The sequence below is a fragment of the Dreissena polymorpha genome, chromosome 2 (genome assembly GCF_020536995.1).
Source record: "Dreissena polymorpha isolate Duluth1 chromosome 2, UMN_Dpol_1.0, whole genome shotgun sequence".
Classification (NCBI taxonomy): Eukaryota; Metazoa; Mollusca; class Bivalvia; order Myida; family Dreissenidae; genus Dreissena; species Dreissena polymorpha.
Genome location: NC_068356.1, coordinates 152,076,574 through 152,100,800, shown reverse-complemented (window position 1 = coordinate 152,100,800; position 24,227 = coordinate 152,076,574). Strand labels below are relative to the sequence as shown.

Below are 24,227 nucleotides of genomic sequence, written 5' to 3'. Positions count from 1 at the left end.
TAAGATCAATAAAAAAAATCCCTGAAAATTTTACTTCTTGTGTTTTCAGTTGTTCTTATAGGAGACAGTGGTGTAGGCAAGTCTAACCTTTTGTCGAGGTTCACAAGAAATGAGTTCAACTTAGAGAGCAAGAGCACCATAGGAGTCGAGTTTGCTACTAGGTAAGCTAGAGAACTTTGAAGGACAAAACACAACTATTTCGTATCAAGTTTGTGATGCTTTTAGATTTGCTGGCCTTTGTCTTCATGTAGTAAATGATGCTGAATGAACTTCAGTAATAATTCTCAATTAATAATTAAAACATAAAAAAGACACCTTCAGTCAACAAACATCTATCATCAGAGTGACTGTTACATCCATAGCCACAGAGGTTACTATCCTTGGACTCAAAATTGTGATCTTTCCTTGCTGCAGAGTTTGTTTGTGGACACAATTCTAAGGCTTGACATTTAATTACTAGTTTTCACCACTAAATTTCACTACAGTGGAAACCCTCTTAACCGGATCCTCTCTATTCCGGAATCCCCTCTAAACCGGACAAATTGTCCGGTCCCATTTTTTTCCCTATAAAACCATGGTTAAAATATCTCCTCAAGACCGGAATCCCCTCAATTCCGAAAACCGGTCATTCTTTGGATCAAAATTGGGTAATTCCATAGGTAATTGTACCCAGAGCTCCAGATAAGGGTCGTATTTTCGTAATTACGAATTATTTTCAAGTCCGTTACGTATTTATTTTAAAATCTTGTCGTACCATTAAGAATTACAAAATCAAGTTACGAATATTATTTTTACATCGGTTCATATCGACTTTTACATCGGTTCGTATCGATTTTTATTGAGTTCTTTACGCGTATTAAAGATCTTTGCGGTGCTTATATAGAATGGTTATCGGGTTTGTTTAACAAAGCGCATTTTTTCCAAAAATAGCGGCGTATACAGTCTATCTGTCAAAAAACAATGAGAGCGTCCTAAAAAACTGCAAAGCGTCCAAAAACACCCTTTTAACATATTCAGAGGCGTCAAAGTTCAGGATTATTCCTGAAATCAGGATTCGGCCCTTAAGGACCAATTTTGATTTTGATATAAAACAGAGGTTTTTTTTCTGGAATTTTAAGATTATTGTCACAAAATGTCATCTTAAACACAAATTATTTTACTTTGACATATTGTTTACAAAGTTATATACAATAGAAACAAAGTTACATGAATTATTAACCCTTTTTTGCTCTGGCCCCAAAACGATAGGCCTATTTTCAGGATTTTAGATTTTGACCAATTGACACCCCTGCATATTGTACGCAAAGTGAGCCGAAGTTAAATGTTTAGAAAGACATTATAGAAAAGATCTTATACGATGTTGTCTGTTCAGTTTCCGACACAGTCGAAAAAGCTAAACAAAAACGCGACACGACGGGTCCAAACGTAAACACACAAAAACATTGAACGAGTGGAAGGGACAAGTCCCGTGGCTAATCGTTGAAAATATTGAAGGGAAGACCCGTTTTAATTGTGAAATATGTAAAAATTCATCTAAGGCATGCAATCTAAGCACAGTTTGGGCATATGAAGGTATTTGAAAAATAAAATTGTATAATACTGAAAAGACACTGTTGAACTCGTATAAATAAAGTTGCCAGTATGTTTATTTTGAGTTTTTTTGCATGAAAATAACCATTATTATTTATTTTTAGGTCATTTAGAAAAAATAAGAATTATTTTCCAAAACTTAGTAGTAACATTGAGAATAAAATTTAAGAGTTAAGAATTCTTTTTGAAAATCTGGTAGTAATTTAAGAATTTCACAAAACCTTATCTGGAGCTCTGGTACCTCTCTAACACTCGTTTTCACGACAATTGGGATTTTAGAAAGAGAAAATGAAAAAAAAAATAAAAGTACTGCAATTTCTATTTTTTCCTGTTATTTTGTTACTTTGACCACCTAAGAACATTAGGGAAAGACGCTGGTATCATCATGCAATTACTTTTCTTGAAGTAGCTTGCCAAGTAGAACCGGTAAAAGTATTATTCTACTCTAATGAAATGCCCGAGACATTCTAGCCATCAAATACAATGCATTGAGTTGTTTGTTTTGTATAGAAATACAAGTATTTAGTAACTCTTTTTCAAAAATTAACATATTGAACTAACGTAAATCGAAGACACAATCTTCAAATATTTCATAAAACTTTCAGAAATAAAATTTTAAGATGATCATTGAAACAGATTGAAATCGACTTTCTGTCTGTTATGCCGATAGGTCGAACTTCAAATTGTGCACTGTTGCACACAACGGTTTCCCTTTAAGGTATTCCTTTCAATTTTCACCTTTCATGTATGTATAAACAGAAACGAATCCACTTAAGGACGATATCTACATATACTTAAGTTGAGGTAAAGTTCAATCTTGCAGGTAAAATGTCTCGAACATTTCACGGATAATCACTCGCAGAATATTTCAATATAAGGGCATTAAATCGTGCATAAACATAACAATAATATATTTTGCTGAACTTTTTATGTCCCCCACTATAGTAGTGGGGGACATATTGTTTTTGCCCTGTCTGTCTGTTGGTCTGTCTGTTTGCGCCAACTTTAACATTTTGCAATAACTTTTGCTATATTGAAGATAGCAACTTCATATTTGGCATGCATGTGTATCTCATGAAGCTGCACATTTTGAGTGGTGAAAGGTCAAGGTCAAGGTCATCCTTCAAGGTCAGAGGTCAAATATATGTGGCCAAAATCGCTCATTTTATGAATACTTTTGCAATATTGAAGATAGCAACTTGATATTTGGCATGCATGTGTATCTCATGGAGCTGCACATTTTGAGTGGTGAAAGGTCAAGGTCAAGGTCATCCTTCAAGGTCAGAGGTCAATTATATGTGACCAAAATCGCTCATTTTATGAATACTTTTGCAATATTGAAGATAGCAACTTGATATTTGGCATGCATGTGCATCTCATGAAGCTGCTCATTTTGAGTGGTGAAAGGTCAAGGTCAAGGTCATCCTTCAAGGTCAGAGGTCAAATATATGTGGCCCAAATCGCTTATTTTATGAATACTTTTGCAATATTGAAGATAGCAACTTGATATTTGGCATGCATGTGTATCTCATGGAGCTGCACATTTTGAGTGGTGAAAGGTCAAGGTCATCCTTCACAAGGTCAAGGTCATCCTACAATGTCAAACATCATATAGGGGGACATTGTGTTTCACAAACACATCTTGTTAATAATACAAATCAATATTGTAAAACATTTGAACAAGTCTGATGGCTTAGAACAGAAATTTTCGCCTATTTCCTTATGCTTAAACGAAACCATAATACAGAAGTAATTATAGTTGTGCGTTTACAAAGTAAGCATTCACATTACATAGTTTATATGGGCACTTCAACAACAACAACCACAATGAAACAACTGAACACTTTTAAACAGTTTCTGATAATATCTTACTAGTGATATTTTTTTTTAAACTGAATCGAATATTTCATACAAATGTGTCGAACATTTCAAAACTAGATTTCAGCATTTACACCATCGGCAACAAATCGTCACATGTATTCTGTGTTTGTTTTTGTGTTTAAAATGTCATTGCATATTGTAAGTTTAAAACTTAGTGAAAAAACAACAACATTCGACATAACATACAGACGCCGACTAATACACATGATTATGTGCAAAACAAAAAAAATCATATGGATCTTTGAATTTAATGTATACGTTTGCAAAACAGTTTTGAAGTTGTACGCGACATCATATCTATAAAGCCCCAATGATATGTTTTGATAAATATAAAGATGTAGTTTTAAAACTAAACACAAAACCTTGAAGTCTACTTTCGAAATGTTCGATACCCGATGCTGTTTTATGCATTATAAATACTCACTAAACATTATCCTCAATGAAATACATGAACACCCAATATTCAAACAACAGTTAATAAACTGCATGCCATATAAATACCTTCAAACACCAAGGTAGTGCAAAAATCAACTGCAATCGGCTTGTACAAATTTGATGAAGATCGGATGAAAACTATTTGATTTAGAGAGAGTAAATACTGTTGTGGACAAAGCCCGTTGCTCACCTGCGCACAGCATGTGTTCGAATGGTATGACCCGTTTTAACTTGGGTATTAAACAAGGCACTGCCTCTACTTATGTCTGTGTATTTGTAATGTTAATAGGCTTCTTTTGTTTCTCTCTTTTTCGCTCTGTTTCGGACATTTCCGAAGACGGTATGTAACTTTTTCTTCTTCTTCTTTCTCTCTCTTTTTTAAGTACCCCGCATAGTCCTTTTCTTTTAATCTCTTCCAAGTATTGTCCTGGCAAATGTCAATCCCAGACTTCACCATGGTCAACTGAAAAAAATAAACCAGACAATCATTTTCAGAAAATCGGCAAACGTTGAAAATATATCAACTGTTCCGCTTATACTTTTTCAATGATTTAATCATGACAAACATGCTTGCAAGAAAACCAAATTGACGCAAAATAAGCTAAGCTAAGATGTGGTAATTAGTCAAAAGAATTAGACACCGGCAATGCAATAAGTGACCCTGTCACCTAGTTTTTAACCTTGCATGACCCATGTTCGACCTTGACCCAAAAAGCATAAAGATACAACTTCTGACTAAGTTTGAATGAATAATATTCGAAATTGTTTGAAACCATGGTGAATGGCTAATCAGCACCGTGACCTAGTTTTCGACCCAACATGACCCACATTCTATGTTGACCTAGATATCATCGATACACTACTTTTGTTCAAATTTGATGAAGATCGGATGAAAACTATTTGATTTAAAGAGAAAACAGTACAAAACACTGTGGTGGAAAAAGCCCGTCGACCGCCGCAGGCACCTGAACACCAAGTGTGTTCCAATGGTATGACCCATTTTAACTTGCGTATAAAACAAGGCACAATAATGAAGGCAAAGTCTTCCTGTTGACTTGATGCATAATTTATGATGATAGTACTATGGGGTCTTGAATAATCGCTATTAGATGCAAAGGAAATGTGCGATACATTTTTGACATGTACGAGACCGTTGTATCAATGTTTTTCTGTGTATAATATAATTTGAATTGTAAATATATTTCCGACATTTAAACCGTTTTACCATATACTTACAATTTCTATGCAAGGAAAACTGAAAAATGTACAGATTCATTAAAAACTGCCAGAAAGCTATATAGAGATATAACATTGTTTATAACAGTGGTATTTGGTACAAGTTTAAACTAGCATAGTTTTGTTTAAAACTAAATCATTTTTTCAATCTTCCTGATGCGAATACTTAAAAATTAAATAGAAATCACAATGTGTACGGTTTATATTATTACTATCTGAACTTTGTTGAACATGGAGGCACAAAGTTAAATGAAATGTTCGATACCAAATGTCTCTTTTATGGACAATGAAAGTATTTATGTCCAAAAAACATTTATATCATATTGATTTAATATCAATAATTCAAATTGCAAAACATGATCAAACTTCAAACAATCAATTTCATATATCAGATAAAAATGTTAATCAACTTACCACTTATTTTCAATACACCTTCCCGGGCGTCTTCATACAAATATAGCGGAGATAAACAACCTTGTTATTCCAGGAACATGTGGAATAGCGATGACGTCATATCATTTCACGTAATTCTTAATTATGACATCAGCTACTTGAATTACAAGTTTTCGTATCGGACATTTCAGTCTCGGACATTTCTTGCACACTTATTTCTTTTCTTAAACTGAATACTTTTCCGGACATCTATGTCTTTTCTGGTTATAAATGCTTGTTATGTCAAGCCATTTTAAAAGAGATAAAACATTAAGCATACACTTATTGACAACAAATAGAATTGTCGTATCGGACATTTCAGATTTAGGTAATTAAGACACCTGAACTCACTCTCTCGTGTATAATTCTAATTTTAATGGTAAAATGCAAAGTGAAACTTAAAGTGTCATATGATGCATTTCTTAGAGCTGCCAAACAAAATCGGATATCTTTCATGTGGGTATAAACGTTCTTTCAAGTAGCTCTGGAATATGTGGTCTCGGACATTTCATATGTTTTCTATTTTTAAGGACATTAAACAGTGTGTGTGTTCAACTAAATATTTACTAACTTGTTACTGGTTTTGCGATTGGCAGGCTCCAAAGACCCGACTCTTACGAAAAATATTGGAAACTCGTTATTTTTTTACAGCCTTAATGTCAGAGTAAGCATGTAAAAAGAGAGCTTTCCTCCGACGACAGTCTCGAACATTTCATTTTTGTATCATTTTTACTTATTTAAGGCAATGTAATTATCACCGACAACTTCTTTTGTAGTTTTTCTTATTGATATAAAAGATACAAAATATTTGACAAGAAAGTTGGCCTGTTAAAAGAATTATTTCAAGCTGAAGCCATTGAAAACTAAAATCCAAATTGCCGTGAGAACGAGTGTAAACCGCCCAGGGCCGGTTTATTGCACCTCAGACCTAGTTTCAAAAAGTTGTGAATAGCGGATTAAAGACGCGTGAAGTTAACAACGGTGGTCGAAAAATAAGCAAACTGTAATAATCGCAAAACAATTTACAGATACTTGTCCTCTGATGTACATATCGCTCAATAGACGTGATAATACTGATTATGATTGCTCATAACAAAAAATCAAAGTTCTTTAGTGTGTTTTGTTTTTTATATAGGAAGCCATGCTCAATTTTAATAATCTTTTTCCATTTAATTGTATGTTGTTTATTACAATTGCTAATTTAATGTCATAAACAATGGTGATTTGCAGAGTTCTTTACGCAGTTGCATTTATATATTAATCTAGATTTTCAAATTGGTAATTAAGATAACTAAAGACTAAAAATGTCCGAACCGTCTTCAAAACCTACACTCAAGATGCTGTCAGAGAAATATCGGGTAGGAAAGTCGACAATCAGGGATATCGTGCGAAAAAAGTCGGCGTACATGTTTTTCAGTGTGAAAAGGAACTAAATTCACATAACACATGCATGCATGTATAAAATTGTTTGTTTTTCAGGGTGCACTGTTTGATCTATGTTGTGACTGATATTGCTTTCGAATCAACAGATTAAGCGACATGTTTTTCTTATGTGATGCAATATGAATAAATGGTATCTTTAAATAAATTATGATAATTTGCTGAAAGTGTTTTTTCCACATACGGCTATGCAATTGACCTTCTGAAAGTAAAAAAAAAGTCAATGTCCCCTCTTAACCGGGATCCTCTCTAAACCGGAATTTCTTCTCGGTCCGGGGAGTGTGCGTTTAGAGGGATTCAACTGTACCTATGAATATAAATTATTTTACAGTATCGGCAAACGATTCCTTTCCTTGATTTAAATATGCATATCTTGTATTGCAGGAGTATACAGGTAGATGGGAAGACTATCAAAGCTCAGATTTGGGACACAGCCGGTCAAGAGAGATACAGAGCCATCACCAGCGCGTACGTATCTGTTGTCATTGTAGTGAAGACTCAAGGACTAATAAAATATGGGCCTGCATATTTCTTCGCAAGTTAATTTATTTGCATAGGCCTTTGACCAAACTATCAGTCCCATGTTACAATTTGCTTTTGATTGTTTTTGTTCAATTGAAAAGTGTCATATGCTGTGTAATTTTCGAAGAATTTGAAAAACCTGATAATTACTGGGTACATTTGGGTACGGCAGGGGGGCAGGCAGCTTCAAAGAGTTGATCTCTGGTCAATAACTAGTTTGCATTGACAAATTGTTAAGGTAACTTTGGATATAGCAAGCTTGCATGTGGATCTAACTTGGAATTGCATTTTAGACAAGGTCGGTCAGGGTAAAGGTCAGTTTTACTAAGAAAAGAAAAACTGTTTCCTCTCTATTAGTTGAGTATGAATGGAGGTATTGTCAGAAACTTTGTGTGTAAGTATCTAAGTTTACATACAGACGTTGCTTGAGATTGCATTTGTGGTCAGTTTGGTCAAGGTCCCTGTAACTAAAAATAGAAGAATGTCAAGCAGATGTTTTCCAGGCAATAACCAGTGGGTGTTTTCATCATTTAGGGAATGGGCTGGGTCCCTCTGGATTGGGAAAATTTGCGGCGTTTTGACTTAAATAGTGAAATTGTTGTTGTTTTGCTAAAAAATGCTCCAAAATTGAGTATAGAAATGTTTTCAGTATTATATTTACTACCATAAAAGTTGAACGTATATGGATGGAGGTGAACAACATATTGAGATCTAAAAAAAAAACAATTTTTTTTGGAAACCTTCCATTAGGAATGTTTAGCTCATATTTGGGAAAAAGATATACTCTTTATGCCCCCGAATCGAATGATCTGGGGTATATTGTTTTTGGCCTGTCACTCTGTCATTCTGTCCCAAAACTTTAATAAGGTTGGTCATAACTTTTGCATTATTGAAGATAGCAACTTGATATTTGGCATGCTTGTGTATCTCACGGAGCTGCACATTTTGAGTGGTGAAAGGTCAAGGTCATCCTTCAAGGTCAAAGACTTATGTCAAATATATGGCTTCAAAGTGGTGCATTAGGGGGCATTGTGTTTGTGACAAACACATCTCTTGTTTCCGTTGGGAATGGGACTGATTACCGGATCCGATTTTGAATGGAAAAAAACACTGATAACCAATATTTCACCAATCTTGATGAAACTTAAAATATAGCGAGCTCACATGCAGACCTAGCTATATCATGAAATACACGCCCCTCGTATTTAAAAGTAGTGTACCAGTGATTTTTTTTGCTTTTATTTGTTATAGCCTGTGCCATTTGGATTGGGAAAATTAGCAGGATAAACCATGAAATTGGGAAAAATAGCGCGATAAACCATGAAAATGGGAAACATTAAGCATCATAAATATGATTATACGTAACAGAATTAAAATTGATTTTAAGTGCATGTTTAATAGCATTTAACATGAAGACAATATAATTTTAGTTAATATCCTTTCACATGCATATTAAACTTGCAATAATCTATAGATTCTTAAATACACCATATGATCATAATCTCTTTAAGAGTATTAATTTAATTCAGTATTTTTATGTCCCCCACCACTATAGTGGGGGATATATTGTTTTTGCCCTGTCTGTTGGTTGGTTGGTTTGTGTGTTTGCCCAAACTTTAACATTTTGCCATAACTTTTGCAATATTGAAGATAGCAACTTCATATTTGGCATGCATGTGTATCTCATAGAGCTGCACATTTTGAGTGGTGAAAGGTCAAGGTCATCCTTCAAGGCCAAAGGTCCAATATATAGCTTCAAAGCGGCGCAGAAGAGGACATAGTGTTTCTAACAAGACAAACACATATCTTGTTTTAAATTAATATCATATGGGGAAAACATTAACAAATATTAACAAACATGCTTAAGTGTTCTTGTTGTGTTAATGATGTATTAAATGGAGTTAAAATAATATATTTAATTTGTTTACCTTTCAATATCTTGCGCTTGACAACCTCAGTTCAATGCTTTATCAGTAAACTGTACAGCGTGACAAACATAATTAATACGGAATATTACGCTAGTCAATTGTTCCAAGAGTTTGTATCACTCGAGTTGCTTATGTGATGATGTATCACACGAGAGGCGGAGCCTTGAGTGTGATGCGAAATAGCACAAGCCACGAGAGTGATACAAACACTTGGAACAATTGACTAGTGTAATATTCCTTTTATTATATACAACAACTAACGAAAACAGTTAACAAATGTATTTTTTACTTTAACAAAACTGACAAAACAATGACTAAAACGGTACGCCATAGTTTATTTAAGACGCGTATGAATACAGTTTATGTAAATTAACGTGTAAACATTCGAACCGGGAAAACACAGGTTTCCGACACGCTTACCTTAATGCCATCGTTAATCCAATTTTCATAACATATTAAGTTGACAACTTTAATCCGATGCTTATAACAAAAACGTTTAAACGATATGCACTTCCACTTCTATCTTCCATGTCTTTATCGAAACTTAGTTTAAACCACACTATTTTATTGTATTCCTATCGAAATATACATTTATGCATGATAAACACACACTCCAAAATACGTTTTTAACACATAGTTTACTGTTAAAAAACACCACGTCCGACATGTCCTTACAGAGTTAAGATAAAACTATTGTGTTTTGTCACAGAAATGACGTCACACGATGTACTACGTAATATATTTCGTAATATAAAATATTTCTATTTTCGGTGCGTGTAATGTGACGTCATTAAATGGGTTGAAGTAGTCCGGCTAGTATGGTAATACGGAATTGGAAACAGCGAGTAGCGTAATACGGGATTTTTTATTTCAACGATTGATACAACCTGTATTTTGTTAAAAGCATTAAACAGGTATATAATAAAGCAGAATATGCATATGAATCTGAGTATACACAGATCGACTAACATAAAAATCAAATCATGTTTGTCTCTTTCCATTTTCGAACGATACTCATCTTAAATGCTTTAAGTTTGTGAGTAGACTGAACTCCAATTTTCCAACACTGGGTTCCGTGACTCACATTCACTGTGCAGATTTCTAATAAATATTTGTGGTTTTTATCTCAAAACGTAGTATTTTGCATTAATTGACACACCTATTAAATTATTCCCTAATAACCATATGATATCCGTTGTTAATTTGAATGTTATTTATTATTTTCGCCTTTCATCGCAATTTCTCGTCTGCTTGCCGCCATCTTGGATGTATGCAAAAACAGTCGTGCTCACTCCAGAAACATCGACTATCGTCGGTATCCTCCACTATATAGAAAAAGATGTGTGAATACTGGATAGCAATGTAAAATCGTATATATTCAGCTACATTTGCGAACCAATACGTAAATCAGTTGTCGTTTGGCGACGACTCGACAAGCTCGATCGGCACTCGTTCTACTACTACTATGACATTATCGCTAAATGACATTGTAATCTTATTGGGTTTATTGGCAAAATTTGTCTTTTTTGGGGAAATTTTGGTCAGATTTTTGGGGGAAAACATCGATTTTTTCAATGGGAAGCAGCCGAATATTGGCGGTAATTTTAGGCAAAAAAAATCACTGTATACACATACTTTTAAACTTTCTCATTCTCTGATCAATGATAGAAATTTGTACAAGCTTGAATGCTAATGTACAGATAAATTTTGAATAAGACTAACTGAGATTCTCGGTTTTATATCGGAGCTTCTTTTAACCAGTCTAGGATGCAGCCTTAAGCCCCCCTTTTAGATGGAAATATAATTAATTTTGAAATAGTAGATTGAAGAAGTACATGGGTAAATGATCGATCAAGAGCAGTTTTAGCATTAACAAATTTATATAAATTTGAGTCGCGCTTTGTGAAAATAGGGTACCATGATCTCGCATAGTGTTGTTCCAGATTAGGGAAATCAGGAAAGACATTTTCCGCTTGTATGGTATTTTACTTTTGTTTAAAGGAAGTCTTTCGTTAGCAAAAATCGGGTCTAATTAGAAGGTGTCGTCCCTGATTAGCCTGTGCAGTATGCACTGGCATTTCTGAGATGGCGCTTTACCCACAAGCATTAAGCCCTGTTTTCACATAGCTCATATTTATGTTGATATAATTGTTTGTGTTGCAGGTACTACAGGTGGCAGAAAAAAATGCTGAAAATATATTTATTGTGTTGGATTATTTTGGGGTTACAATTATGGGATGTGTTATGTGTAAGAAGGAAAGACTGTTATCATTACATGTGTATAATGTTGTGTGTTGCAGGTATTACCGAGGGGCAGTGGGCGCCCTGCTGGTGTACGACATCGCCAAGCACCTCACATATGAGAACGTGGAGCGTTGGCTGAAGGAGCTGCGGGACCACGCCGACAACAACATCGTCATCATGCTGGTTGGCAACAAGAGCGACCTGCGACACCTGAGGGCGGTGCCTACGGACGAGGCAAAAACATACGCTGGTAGGTGTTTGATGGGAGATTTTTCCTTGCACAGACCTCATAAATTAAGCTTTTAATGCAAAAACATACGGGGATAGGTGTTTGCTGTGGATATTACCTACTGGCGTACTGGGAAACCGGGCTTGTTGCGGGTGCGTCAAGAGGGGGTATATTGTTTTGCACATGTATGTCGGTCGGTTGTTGAGCATGTGTCAAACTTTGTCCCAGATTAACCTGTGCACTCCAACTAGGCTAATCAGGGATGACATTTTTCACTTGTATGAAAAACTTTGTTTAAAGGATGTCGCTTACAAACGAAATATTTTACAAACGGTAATGCAGTGAAAGTCGAAGTGTTATTACCAAAGTTCCTGGTTATTAGATTTGGGTATGGAGGGCGTTTAGCTTCAAACAGGTGGTTTATGTTAAATAAGCTGACATGGGGAGATCTATTTTGGGGATTGTACAATATAAATTAGGCCTAACAAAAAAATATGTTTGTTTCCACTGACATGGCCTAAAAAATTAGGGTAGGTAGGTAGGCAAATAATTTTATTTTTAAAAATATTTTTTTATAGAAAATGTCGTACATGGTGCATCTTCTTCTCATTTTTTTGTGTATAACTGTATGTACAATAAATTTGATGATGTATGTAATGCAATATGGCTTTATTTAAACGCTTTAATGAAATAAAAACTTGCTGTTCATTAATTTTGCATTTGTTGCTTTCCTTATTTCCGAGTTAAATGTTGACTTCTGGCAGCGGCTTTAATAGTCCATTTTATTACCAATAAAAGGCATTACTAAAGTCGCAGTAAGCTTGACCCTCAGTGTCTATAGGAATTCAGTGTTGTTATACTTTCCGTTCCTTTGGAATCATGGAGTATATACTATATTATTTATAATTTATAATATATTTAATAGCCCAAAAGCCATGCTTGGGGGACGCGAGTGGTGTTGCATGTAACATTATCACCATGAACAGACCCAATCAAACTGGGTGTGCTATTATATTTCTTGGATGCAGTTTATGCTTCCAAAGGACCACATTTTCAGATTATATTATGTTCTGGTGTCGTGAGGTCTATCTACCAGGGCTAGCGCTGTCCCAAAATTTCTTTGAGCCGACCAGCTGAGCTGCGCGAAAACTGGTTTTGAAATAATTATATACACATTTACTATCAACTTGTTTATATTCTTTTAATGACAACAAGGGCATATCACATATCATAATGTAACATACATTTTTCAATATACAAATAATTAGTATGGTACTTGTCAAAGTACAAACATAAGTTATTTTATAGATGAACATTTAATAGGGGTGTCGATTGTTCCAAATTTGAAATCCTGAAAATTAGGCCGGGGGTCTTGGAACCGCAGCCGCAGGAATCCAACAGGAATAAAGGGCAGATCCACCAACCCATCCATAGCCTTTACTAATTGTTCTTTTTTATAGTCTTTCCAATTGTATTTTCAGGTGAATACAATTTAAAATATTATAAACCACACCGTCCGTATCACCGCATGTGCATTCGTCATTCTATTTCTTCTATAAAGAACTTCGAAAATAAATTATAATCGACGAAAAATAATTACTGTATCCGAAAACGACAGTCCGAAAAATTGTACGCGTTTGCCACATTAATTAAAATGTGCATATCGTTTGACTGCAGACATTGCAAAACCTAGCAAATATACAATTTGGTTGCCATATTGCTTTACAATAGCATTTTTGTGGGTAAAAAACAACTTAATTATCACCTTTTAATTTCAAACGATAATCGGCAAAAAGGTGTAACATCGTCGAAATAGAACTAATTATTTAATTATCATCCTTTAATTCAGATCGATATTCGGGAGAAAGGTGTTAAGTAATCAGCTTAGAAATAATTTATTTATTGGTACGCTTCTTTTGATTTGCTAATCTTTAAATACGACGTTTGCCATCGGCCGCTATATTGTTGGCAGACGACAAGATCAACTGACTGTGTATTCCAAGTGTACAGTGTCTGCGCATGAATGACCCAATATCATGTGTGAGCAAACTCATTGCTGATTGGCCAGCTACCACGTGCGCTTCAATAACAATAAAAATGATATGCGGATAACGTAGACAAGTTTGACAAGTTTATTGACCGTCGCCGAAAAATACGCGGTCCGATTTTTTTCGAATTTCGGGCTCAAAAAAGATTAGGACCGGCGGCAAAAAATTAGGTAGGGTCGGGCCACCGTAAACAAACAATAATTTTTGTTACGCCTTAGCTGTGCTCTGTGAAAATGGGGTTTAATGCATGTGCATAAAGTGATGTCCCAGATAAGCCTGTGCATTAGAACACTTGAATTGTGTCCTGTATCCATTTTGTTTGTGAGCATTTTTCATGAGATGTTATACAAGAAAGCATTAAGTTAGCAGGAAATTGTAGTTAGGATTTATCCCAGTTCAAGTTCATAACAAATGTTTTAATCTGAGTTGTAATTCATGATTTGTTCATGCATAAAGGTCCATGTTTGCTTAATGTTTGCAAATCATGGCTTATTCTTTTTCATCCATTGCTTACATGAATTGTTTGCAGTTTTTCCATATTATTCAGGACTGGAAACTGGTATTTCATAGCAAATCATTCATTTGCAGTTTAATATTTGTCACGGTACCATTTAGTTTCTGATTATGTTTTGCTCGGATTTCCTGACTTCATGTTGTTATTTTCTTGATTGCAGAGAAGAACACATTGTCCTTCATAGAAACCTCTGCTCTAGATTCCACAAATGTTGAGACAGCCTTCCAAAATATATTAACAGGTAAGAAGAGTTGAACAAAGTTACTGAAGCGACTGAAGAAGTGAAAAAAGATGACATCCTTCTACATGATCCTCGCTCTAAGAAAACGGGGCTTAATATAAGAGCGTAAAGTGTCATCCCAGGTTAGCCTGTGCAGTCTGCATAGGCTAATCAGGGACATCACTTTCTGTGTAAACTGAATTTTTCGCTAAGAATATATGTCCTTTAAATGAAAAATTCAATAAAAGCAGGAAAGTTTCTTATAAGCCAGTGCAAACTGCACAGATCTGGGAAAACATTTTATGCCATGCATTAAGCCCTGTTTTCCTAGAGGGTAGCTCATGGGTTCAACAAAGCCATTATATTTGTTATCAGTTTGCTTGACACTATAAATCCTGTATGCTGATATGAAACTTTGAATAAACAAGGTGTTATGCTGTTTGCTGCTCATCAGTTTCTAAGGGTTATAAATGATGACTTTAAAACTTGAATCTAGTAAAAAAGGGTTTTTTATTAAATTTAACTTTCTAAGGGACTGCAAATACAAAAAATTATGTATCTAAGTGGGAAAGGACAGCAATATTTATGGTTGCAATACAGCTATTGTCCTATAAGAACTTACTACTCCTACTGGATCAAATCAGTGTTCATTTTTAGCTGGACTATTATATATGAAATATATATAGTGGAGCTATCCTACTCGCTCCGGCGTCAGCTTCTTTACCAACATGACCCCAACCTATGAACAAGACCAGACAACTGTATCAAGCATTTTGTAAGAATTATGGTCCTTTTTTCACTTAGAATAAGCCTATTATTGATAAATCTTTGTTAAAGTTTGCGTACCACCTCAAATATTTTCAATGTCCCTTGACATATTGCTTACATATTTTGCAAACTTCTTTACCAACATGACCCCAATCTATAAACAAGAGCAGACAACTGTATCAAGCATTTAGTAAGAATTATGGCATTTTTTATGCCCCCTTTCGAAGAAAAGGGGGCATATAGTGATCGGACTGTCCGTCTTTCTGTCACACTTTGCGTTTAGGTTTCGAAAAATGCTCATAACTTCTATGTCCCTTGAGATATAACCTTCATATTTGGTATGTATGCGTATATGGACAAGGCCTTTCCATACGCATAAAAAAATTTACCCCTGTGACCTTGACCTTGAACTAAGGGTCCGCGTTTAGGTTTCGAAATCTGCGTTTAGATTTTGAAAAATGCTCATAGCTTCTATGTCCCTTGATACATGTATATAACCTTCATATTTGGTATGCATGTGTATATGGACAAGGCCTTTTCATAGGCACAAACAATTTTACTCCTGTGACCTTGACCTTGAACTTAGGGTCCGCGTTTTGGTTTCGAAATCTGCGTTTAGGTTTTGAAAAATGCTCATAACTTATATGTCCCTTGAGATATAACCTTCATATTTGGTATACATGTGTATATGGACAAGGCCTTTCCATACACACACAAATTTTGACCCCTGTGACCTTGACCTTGAAGTTAGGGTCCGCGTTTAGGTTTCGAAATCTGCGTTATGGTTTTGATAAATGCTTATAACTTCTATGTCCCTTAAGATGTAACCTTCAAATTTGGTATGCATGTGTATATGGACAAGGCCTTTCCATACGCATACAAATTTTGACCCCTGTGACCTTGACCTTGAACTTAGGGTCCGCGTTTAGGTTTCAAAATCTGCGTATAAGTTTTGAAAAAAGCTCATAACTTCTATCAATCATTTATAGGGGGCATAAGTCATTCTATGGTGAAAGCTCTTGTTCCATTATAATATGCATATTACTTTAGTTACACTGCCATAACTTCTTTATTTATGATCAGATTTCATTAATACTTTGACAAAACAACACTTAACTGAATACCACAGTGGATTCCACCCAAGCAATACCCCACGCCCCAACCCAGAATCCCTGCCCCTCCTCCTCCTCCCAAATTTTTTTTGTTATGCCTCCTTTTCGATGAAAAGGCGGCATATAGTGATCCGACTGTCCGTCTGTCTGTTTTTCCGTCACACTTTGCGTTTAGGTTTCGAAAAATGCTTATAACTTCTATGTCCCTTGAGATATAACCTTCATATTTGGTATGCATGTTTATATGGACAAGACCTTTCCATGCGAACAAAAATTTTACCCCTGTGACCTTGGCCTTGAACTAAGGGTCCGGGTTTAGGTTTCGAAATCTGCGTTTAGGTTTCAAAAAATGCTTATAACTTGTATGTCCCTTGAGATATAACCTTCATATTTGGTATGCATGTGTATTTGGACAAGGCCTTTCAATACGCACAAAAAATTATACCCCTGTGACCTTGACCTTGAATTTAGGGTCCGCGTTTAGGTTTAGAAATCTGCGTTTAAGTTTCGAAAAATGCTCATTACTTCTATGTCCCTTGAGATATAACCTTCATATTTGGTATGCATGTGTATATGGACAAGGCCTTTCCATACGCACACAAATTTTGACCACCTTGACCTTGAACTTAGGGTCCGCATTTAGGTTTCGAAATCTGTGTTTTTCCTGCAAAGATACGGGTATACAAGAATGCTATTTGATTCTGATAAAAACTTTATTGAAACTTGTATCTGTTTCTCTTGCAGAGATATACAAAATAGTTTCACAGAAGCAGATCAAGGACAACCCTGACGACGACAATTCACCGTCAAACAATGTTCAAACCATCACGGTGGCTCCCACTGACAATAGCTCTGGCAATAAAAAGTCGTGTTGTAATTCGTAAACTGTTGCCCCCATCCCTTGCATCAATGAGCCGTGCTCTGGAGAAACTGGCATAATGCTTGTGCGTAAAGTGTTGTCACAAATCAACCATTGACTAAACACTTTACACTTTTATTGAATTTTTAGCTTAAAGGAAGTCTTTTCTTAATGAAAGTATAGGCGGAAGTGTCTTTCCTGATATGCCTGTGAGAACTGCAAGGGCTAATCAGGGACGACACTCCTGACTTTGTGGAATTTTGCATTTAACAAGAGTCTCTTTAAAACTAAAATCCAGTTTAGAGAAAAAGTGTTTTCCCTGATTAGCCTGTGATCACTGAACAGTCTTATCTGTGACGACACTTAACGCATGTGCATTGAGCCCAGTTTTCTCAAAACAAGGCTCTACTGTGGGTGGAATGTTGGGCCCAGCAGGTGTGTGTGATGAAAGGGGAGACAGCTTTTATTTGACCTCAACGGGGAAGGATTTGCGATGAACAACAAACACTATTTGATAATGACATTCAAAAGACGGATAAGGAAAGAAAAATATATCGAAAATCTGGCGTTATTTAAAGTATATCCATTTGGCAACAGTTTTAACCCATTTATGCCTAGCGTCTAGAAAAAAGGCCTTGGCAAACAGCATAAACCCAGATGAGACGCTGCATGCTTTGGTGTCTCATTGTGGTCTGCGCTGTTTGCTGAAAGGAATTTCTGTAAGAAATATTCTAAATATAAAAATAAATATACTAGACATCCCTAATTTTGGAAATAATTTGATCCAATTTAAAAGTATTGGAGAGTCCACTAGGCATAAATGGGTTAAGGCACAACAAACTTAAATATACATATGATGATGTAACTGTTTATGTACGCATTTCAGTTTGCACCTTTGAGTTTTTAGTGTTTTTCAAATACATTCTAAGGAACACATGCATGTATAACTAAATTTCGTATAGCTGATATTTCAAGATAAATCAAATGATAACAGCTATGTTAATAGTCATGCATAAGAGGCATAAAGTACTATGTGTTGCATTATCATTTGTATTGAGTGTCTTTACTATGTTATGTAATGGAAAATGTCACACGAATATTACACTGAATTCTGTATCTATATTGTTGCTTTTTGAAGTTTTTACAATTTACCATTTTATTACAGTCAGAGATGGTATTTCATTGTTTTGTTGATACTAATGTGAGCTTTTCTTTGTGCATTGTGTTGTAATGCATTAATCTGAATTCTAAGACATTTATTTAACGACTTTTGTGATAGTAAAAAATTGATGCAACTGTAAGTGAAGTCAAATAAAAATTCCTTAAAACTGTTTCATATCCTCGTTATAGCGATTTAAAAGGGTAATTTACCTCAAGATCAATATCATTGTGTTCTATACTGTTAAATAATTATGTATTCAAACTGATCGCTTTAATTTATAGAAATAATATATGTTTTCATAAAGTTTTATCTACTGTCATGAGATTGGTTAATTATCTTTGAAAATTTCATTATGTATTTAAACAAATACTGATTACACATCTCATTATGTAAATTGTAATGTGTAAAAGTATTAACGTCATGAAATCTTTACTCCTTCTAGAGCTCTTTGCTTGTTGCATACTGTTCCTGTACAAATACATGTGTTAGCTAACCCATTGTGATATATTTGTACATATTGAAGACAGAACTTTGAAAGGAAATGTATTTTATTATAAACTTGTAAACATTTTTCTCTCTTTTTGTCAAGGACAAAAAATCTGCCCTTTTTTATTGTCTTATACTGTATCCAAGTGTAAACATGTATTAAATGCATATTTTTCTCTTCGTTTACTTCCATTATTTTATTTTGCATTCAATATCATTGTTACACCATTTATTAGCATACAGCTCAGAAACAATTGTGGGGATTTGCAGACTTTTTCTGAAACAAAATATGACATTAACTTCAGACAACTATAAAATGTTATTTGTTTGGTGTTCTTGAATCTGTGGTGGTTCTATTCTTTCAATGCATGACTTTTAATGAACAAGATTTGGCCGAACTTAATAATAATTGTTTGGGAAAACAAGACCCATCATGCTTATTATCGTAGAATCATTTACATTGAGAGAGAAAAAGTGGTCCAATTAGCGTTTAAAGCTTAGCTATCTGTGAAAAGTGTGTTGCTGAAAAGACACATCAAAAGTGTGGACCTATGGAAAACAAAGTAATCCTTATCCATTTTTAAAAAAAACGGGGAGAGGGGAATTCCGTTGGATGTTGCTTATCCCAAACAATTGTTTTAAAATGACCTGATGTTTCTTTTTTGTCAAACATATACTTGTGCTATCTAACGTTGTGTTATCTTCTATTTCTGTGCATTGGTCTGTAAGAAACCATTCTGAGCCGTGCTGTTGGCAAAAACAGGGTTTAATGCATGTGCGTTTAGTATTTTACCAGATTAGACTGAGCAGTCCCTATAAGCTAAACACGGACAACATTTTCCTCTTACTCAGGATTTTTGTAAAGAAGACTTCTAACTGTTATAAACTGTTGTCCACACACTGCCACAGGCATATCTGGGATGACTCTTTCTGTCTAAACTAGATTTTCATGAAACTTCTTGTTAACAAGGAAATCCAAAATTGCAGATTGTCCTATGAAGTCAGCACAGGCTAACATGGGACAATATGAAGTCAGCACAGGCTAACATGGGACAATATGAAGTCAGCACAGGCTAACATGGGACAATACTTTCTGCACCTGCATTCAGCCCCGTTTTCGAAGCGCAACTCATTTCATTTAACAGTTAAATAAGAGTTGGGTGTTAGTTTGTCTGTATAGAGTGACAGTGTTTGTGTGAACAATTCTTTTACATGTTTGCTTCAAACCATATCAGTATGGGCCGTGTATGAAATTCAAACTAGTTCATATTTATAAATGGTAATGAACACTTATTATAAGAAATAAAATACGAAAAGAAATTGCGTTTTTTTTTGTGACTTGATAAGTCTATGAGATTTTATCTTTGTGACTTGATGAGTCAATGAGATTTTATCTAATATTGTGTATGAATTGTAAATACCAAGTAAAGAAAATATTTGAAATTCTGATTCTCATCCATTAGTTAACTTTTCATAGTTCATATCAGAAACTCTATGAAAACTGGTATTTCTGCTAATGTACATGAGGATCAAAATAAAAGTCCTCAATTCATGGGGTTTTATGTATTGTTATGCCAACTAAAGTAACCTCTTGTATCAATTTCTTGAAAATGTATGCGACAGAGGTGCATTGCTCACAATAAGGTCTATTGTCCGTGTGAATAAGACTTCTTCAATTGTGCTTTGGTTTTTCAGAGTTGACAACAAAAGTCCCATGTAATTTACATTAGATATATTATTGAAAGATGGTCACCGGTACATTTCTTCAGAACTGAGACTGTTGAACCATCTGCATTGTGTTAATGTGCTTAAGTTGTCATTTAAATCATTTAGTTTAAACCTATTTATTTTAGCTCCATTGCGTCGAAAGCCTTAGGCTTATATAAACGCTCTCGAGTCCGTTTCCTGGGCCTAGAACCAGTACTTGGTGTCTTTGGGGGTAATCTAAAGAACGCTCCCACGGTGGGGATCGAACCCGTGACCTCCCGGTCGCAAGGCGGACACCATATCCATTACACCACGGCGACCTTAAATCATTTGATCTGGGCCAACAGGTCATGTGCAGTCTGCACGTCTAATCAGAGACCACAATTGTCACTTACAATGGACTTTTGTTCTGAAGAGGCTTCCTTTCAACAACATAAACCAGACCCTGGTACGACTGGTGTGTGGTTTAAATAAAGTTAATGGCGAATGTCGAACAATGCTAATAACCAGTATTATAAGAAATTGTATTAAAACACATCTTAACCATTCATTTTCTGTACTTTTTAAGAGGCTTTTTACTTCATAAGAAATAGAAAATCTTAAGAATTGCAACTTAAAACAAGATATGTGATTGTCAGAAACACAATGTCCCCTTTTGTGCCACTTTGAAGCTATGTAATTGACCTTTGACCTTGAAGGATGACGACCTTTCACCACTCAAAATGTGCAGCTCCATGAGATACACATGCATGCCAAATATCAAGTTGCTATCTTCAATATTGCAAAAGTTATTGCAAATGTTAAAGTTGGGGCAAACCAACAGACATGGCAAAAACAATATGTCCCCCCACTATAGTGGTGGGGGACATAAAAAAAAATTGAACATTATTTCCTGTGTTTACAGTTCATACTTCTGGCGAAGGCATAGGCTGAAACAGCAGTCTTTAAATAATGAAACAACTGACATGTAGTGTGAAATATTTAATTGAGCATTCCGCTTGTTATCCTTTGTATGCCTCAAGAGTTCTTGATTATCGTGTGTATGTACTTGTTGTTTGGCATTTAACTATATGGACTGTCTTTCTGTAGCTTGAAATGGTTGGAAAGACTTAACAAGGGAGACAATTACGTATTGAAAAGCATATCAAGCATAATTAGCAGTGTAAGAGTTATCTGTAAATGATCAAACATTTCTAGTAAAATACCAAAATATTGTGTAAGAAATGATCCCCTATAATATACCTATAGCTGTGTGAACCATAGTGGCTCTGGACTTTGTACATTATTGATAATGCCATGCACATATACTAACAAACAGCATTAGTTGTCATGGTCTGCAACATGGTACAAACCCTTCTCAACTCGGTAACCAGGGTTCTTCTTGCATTCCTGGCACATATGAGCTTTGTTGGTACGATTTACTATCTAGTATTCCAGCTCCCCCCCCCCCCCCCCCCCAACAGTAAAAGGCCTCAACAACATTCAACATTGAATACATTTCAATAAAAAACTTATCACCTGTAAATAATGGCTTTATTTTTCAATTATCCCAATTTGTAAGTCTTGTATTACTAGTATGTAAGTTTGATAGGTAGATTCTCTATGCACATGTCAGATGCTCTTATATTGCAGCTTCAGAAGCAGGAGCACCTTGCACGTTTGAAATACAGACAAAAATGTCATGTGTTTTAATTTTTAAAAAATTACAACACATTTTAAATTCAAGTTTATTTTACTCATGATGTTTGAGCCGTGCCCTATGTAAACGGGCATAACAAATGCATAAAGCGTCCTTTTATGTTACTTTTTTTCGTTTTATGTCTAAAATCCATTTTAGGTTGAAAGTGTCATCCCTGATAAGCCTGTGCCTTGATTAACCCTTTGCCACTCAGAGCCAAAGTGGAAATGGCTATGTGCAAACAGCATAAAACAAGAACAGCCTGCGAGAAACTCACAGCCTGCAAGAAACTCACAGCCTGTTCAGGTTTTATGCTGTTTGCTGCTCATCAGTATTTAAGGGTTGGAGATTAATCCTCGAAAACTTGAAACTAGTAAGAAAGGTCTTTAATTAAATACTAATACAACATTCTATAAAGGGACAACAAATGCGTGAAAATATGTATCCAAGTCTTAAAGGGTTAAAGTCTAAAATCCATTTTAGGTGGAAAGTGTCCCTGATTAGCCTATGCCTAAACGAACTTGCATCAACCCTGTTCTCACAGAGTGAGGCTCACTGATTTTGTGAAACATTGGTTGTTTGTATTAAACATACTATTTATATCAATCTAACCTCCTACAAAAATGACCTAATCTGAATGGCTTAGAGTGGTCACGTGCCCAAGGTGTATTTTCCATACACCCCTGAGTAAATTCCATACATCCAGAGTAGTCAAGTAGTCAGTTGAGATATAATCTTTACACCGTTAGTAACTTACACCCTCAGTACTTTCATACCATACATGAGCTGCACTCTCGTATGGTATGAAATTACTGACTGTATATCCCATGCACCATCAGTTACTAACAGTGTCACTAATAATCCCCTGCAAAAGGATATAGAGGCGTTGACCGTCATAATAAATTTAAATTTGTGGGGATATACATTCTATGAATTTGCTTGTTACTGACAGGTGTGTTCTTAATACTTTTTATGTCCCCCACTATAGTAGTGGGGGACATATTGTTTTTGCCCTGTCTGTCTGTTGGTCTGTTTGCGCCAACTTTAACATTTTGCAATAACTTTTGCTATATTGAAGATAGCAACTTCATATTTGGCAAGCATATGTATCTCATGAAGCTGCACATTTTGAGTGGTAAAAGGTCAAGGTCATCCTTCAAGGTCAGAGGTCAAATATATGTGGCCAAAATCGCTCATTTTATGAATACTTTTGCAATATTGAAGATAGCAACTTGATATTTGGCATGCATGTGTATCTCATGGAGCTGCACATTTTGAGTGGTGAAAGGTCAAGGTCATCCTTCAAGGTCAGAGGTCAAATATATGTGGCCCAAATCGCTTATTTTATGAATTCTTTTGCAATATTGAAGATAGCAACTTGATATTTGGCATGCATGTGTATCTCATGGAGCTGCACATTTTGAGTGGTGAAAGGTCAAGGTCATCCTTCACAAGGTCATCCTTCAAGGTCAAACATCATATAGGGGGACATTGTGTTTCACAAACGCATTTTGTTTCTTGTGTGGTGTTAAAAGATATAATTACAGAACAGCCACTTAATGTCTCTCATCAGCCATTTCAATAACTTGTCAAACAAGAGCTGTGTTTGTGAAACACAATGCCCCCTTTTGCATCGCTTTGAAGCCGCACAGCAGCACAGGTGGTTAGCGTGTGGCTATGATATTAACTAGTGAAAACATCATTTTGAATGATAAATAATCATATTATAGCGGAAA

General features: G+C 35.3%; 1 protein-coding gene across 1 annotated transcript in view; it reads left to right on the top strand.

Moving 5' to 3' along the window:
- The window catches only part of LOC127869479 (ras-related protein Rab-11B), a 29,306-nt gene extending 8,892 nt beyond the window's left edge, over nt 1-20,414 (top strand). The window contains exons 2-6 of the mRNA XM_052412096.1: nt 50-161; nt 7,399-7,482; nt 11,765-11,958; nt 14,660-14,740; nt 17,344-20,414. Of these exons, the coding sequence (XP_052268056.1) occupies nt 50-161; nt 7,399-7,482; nt 11,765-11,958; nt 14,660-14,740; nt 17,344-17,483 (611 nt within the window). The 3' untranslated portion in view covers nt 17,484-20,414. The remainder of the gene's footprint in view (nt 1-49; nt 162-7,398; nt 7,483-11,764; nt 11,959-14,659; nt 14,741-17,343) is intronic.
- The last annotated feature ends 3,813 nt before the right edge of the window (nt 20,415-24,227 follow it).